Source organism: Myotis davidii, unplaced genomic scaffold, assembly GCF_000327345.1.
Source record: "Myotis davidii unplaced genomic scaffold, ASM32734v1 scaffold991, whole genome shotgun sequence".
NCBI lineage: Eukaryota > Metazoa > Chordata > Mammalia > Chiroptera > Vespertilionidae > Myotis > Myotis davidii.
This window is the reverse complement of record NW_006283137.1, coordinates 241,036-243,256: the sequence shown is the minus strand read 5'-3', so window position 1 is coordinate 243,256 and position 2,221 is coordinate 241,036. Positions and strand designations below refer to the sequence as shown.

The window sequence follows — 2,221 nt, the reverse complement described above, 5'->3', positions numbered from 1 at the left end:
CTGAGAGCAATGAGCACCTGCGGGGTGGGGAGGGGGGTGGGGGGGACAGGCATGGCCCAGGCGGAGGGAGGGGCCTAAAGTCCTGGGTGAGATGGTCCCACACTGCCTGTCAGCTCCCACCAGCCCTCCTCACAGCCCTGCTCACACCAGCCCTGCTCACACCAGCCCTACTCACACCAGCCCTGCTCACAGCCCTGCTCACACCAGCCCTGCTCACACCAGCCCTGCTCACACCAGCCCTGCTCACACCAGCCCTGCTCTCTCACAGGCCTCTTCTCGACCATCATGCGGGACCTGGCCAACATCACCCACGAAGGCCCCAAGTGGATTGTCCTGGATGGGGACATCGACCCCATGTGGATCGAGTCTCTCAACACCGTCATGGACGACAACAAGGTGCGAGGGGCTCTTGGACTTCGAGATCCCCCAGGACCCCTGTCACCATCCACCCTGCACAGCAGACGGGAGGCGGGGGGTGGGGCTCTGCACGGACGGTTATGAACAGGGCAAGTCCGTGTCACAAGGTGTGCTCCTCGTGTGACCCCATTCATTCCATGCGTGACCCTGCTCCATGCGTGTCCCGTCTTAGACATTTTTGGCAGCAGCGTGGGTGGAGGGTGCAGACATGAAAAACATTCTTGTCCAGTTACACGTGGCATAAGGCGGAAAAAATAGCTAATACCTTGGAAGGAAGAATGATCTAGAAGCATCTTAAAAGATGATTCTCAATCAAGCACGGGAGGGAATGCAGGATTCCCGGGCCAGGGGAGGGGTCGTGTGAGAGTGAAATCCTAACCCTTGTCCCGGGGCGGGAGCAGGCAGAGGCGGGACCGGGGTCAGGGACACTGAGACGCCGGGTTGGGGGGAGCCAGTCAGCAGTGGGGCCCGGGTGCAGGGGCCCGGCTCCCTCCCCCTCGCTCTGAGATGTGTCCGCATGGGGCACCCTCGGCGATGGCGCCTTGGCTCCTGGGCGCCACCGTGGGGCCTCCCTTGCTAGGTCCTCACCCTGGCCAGCAACGAGCGGATCCCCCTGAACCGCACCATGAGGCTGGTGTTCGAGATCAGCCACCTGCGGACCGCCACGCCGGCCACCGTCTCCAGAGCCGGCATTCTCTACATCAACCCTGCCGATCTGGGCTGGAACCCGTGAGTTGGGGTGTCTCTGCCCCGCTCCAAACTGGCAGAGAGATGAGGCTGGGGCGTGTCCATTACACACATGATGAGGCTGGGGTGTGTCAGTTATACATGTGATGAGGCTAGGGCGTGTCAGTACACACATGACGAGGCTGGGGTGTGTCAGTTACACACATGATGAGGCCGGGGGCATGTCAGTTACACGTGTGATAAGGCTGGGATATTTCAATTACACGCATGATGAGGCTAGGGCGTGTCAGCTACATATGTGATGAGGCTGGGGTGTGTCAGTTACACACGTGATGAGGCTGGGCGTGTCAGTTACACACACATGTGATGAGCCTGGGAGCACGTCCGTTACACACGTGACAAGGCTGGGGCATGTCAGTTACACACGTGATGAGGCTGGGCGTGTCAGTTACACACGTGACAAGCCTGGGGGTGTGTTGGTTACACACGTGATGAGGCTGGGGCCTGTCAGTTTCACGCACGTGATGAGGCTGGGATGTGTCAGAGTTACACACACATGTGATGAGCCTGGGAGCATGTCCGTTACACACGTGACAAGGCTGGGGCATGTCAGTTACACATGTGATGAGGCTGGGCGTGTCAGTTACACACGTGATGAGGCTGGGGCGTGTCAGATGTCAGTGTCCTGTGCTGCAGAAAAGGCCCACCGATGGAGGCCTCATGTAGAGGAAGTCTGTTGGCTCAATTCGCCAGGGCCTGCTTCAGGCACGGCTGGATCCAGGAGTCCCGATGCGAGGCGCTGGGTGGGCCCCCCACGCGGCCAGGCCTCAGCCGCCCCCCGCCCTCCGCAGCGTGGTGAGCAGTTGGATCGAGCGGCGCAAGGTGCAGTCGGAGAAGGCCAACCTGATGATCCTCTTCGACAAGTACCTGCCCATGTGCCTGGACAAGCTGCGCTTCGGCTTCAAGAGGATCACGCCGGTGCCCGAGATCACGGTGATCCAGACCATCCTGTACCTGCTCGAGTGCCTGCTCACCGAGCGCAACACGCCGCCCGACTCGCCCAAGGAGCTGTACGAGCTCTACTTCGTGTTCGCCTGCTTCTGGGCCTTCGGGGGCG

At 60.8% G+C, this 2,221-nt stretch overlaps 1 protein-coding gene across 1 annotated transcript in view; it reads left to right on the top strand.

Moving 5' to 3' along the window:
* DNAH17 (dynein, axonemal, heavy chain 17) overlaps positions 1-2,221 on the top strand; it is a 107,024-nt gene that overhangs the window by 34,631 nt on the left and 70,172 nt on the right. The window contains 3 exon segments of the mRNA XM_015562672.1: positions 269-396; positions 998-1,146; positions 1,956-2,221. Coding sequence (XP_015418158.1) covers positions 269-396; positions 998-1,146; positions 1,956-2,221 — 543 coding nt within the window.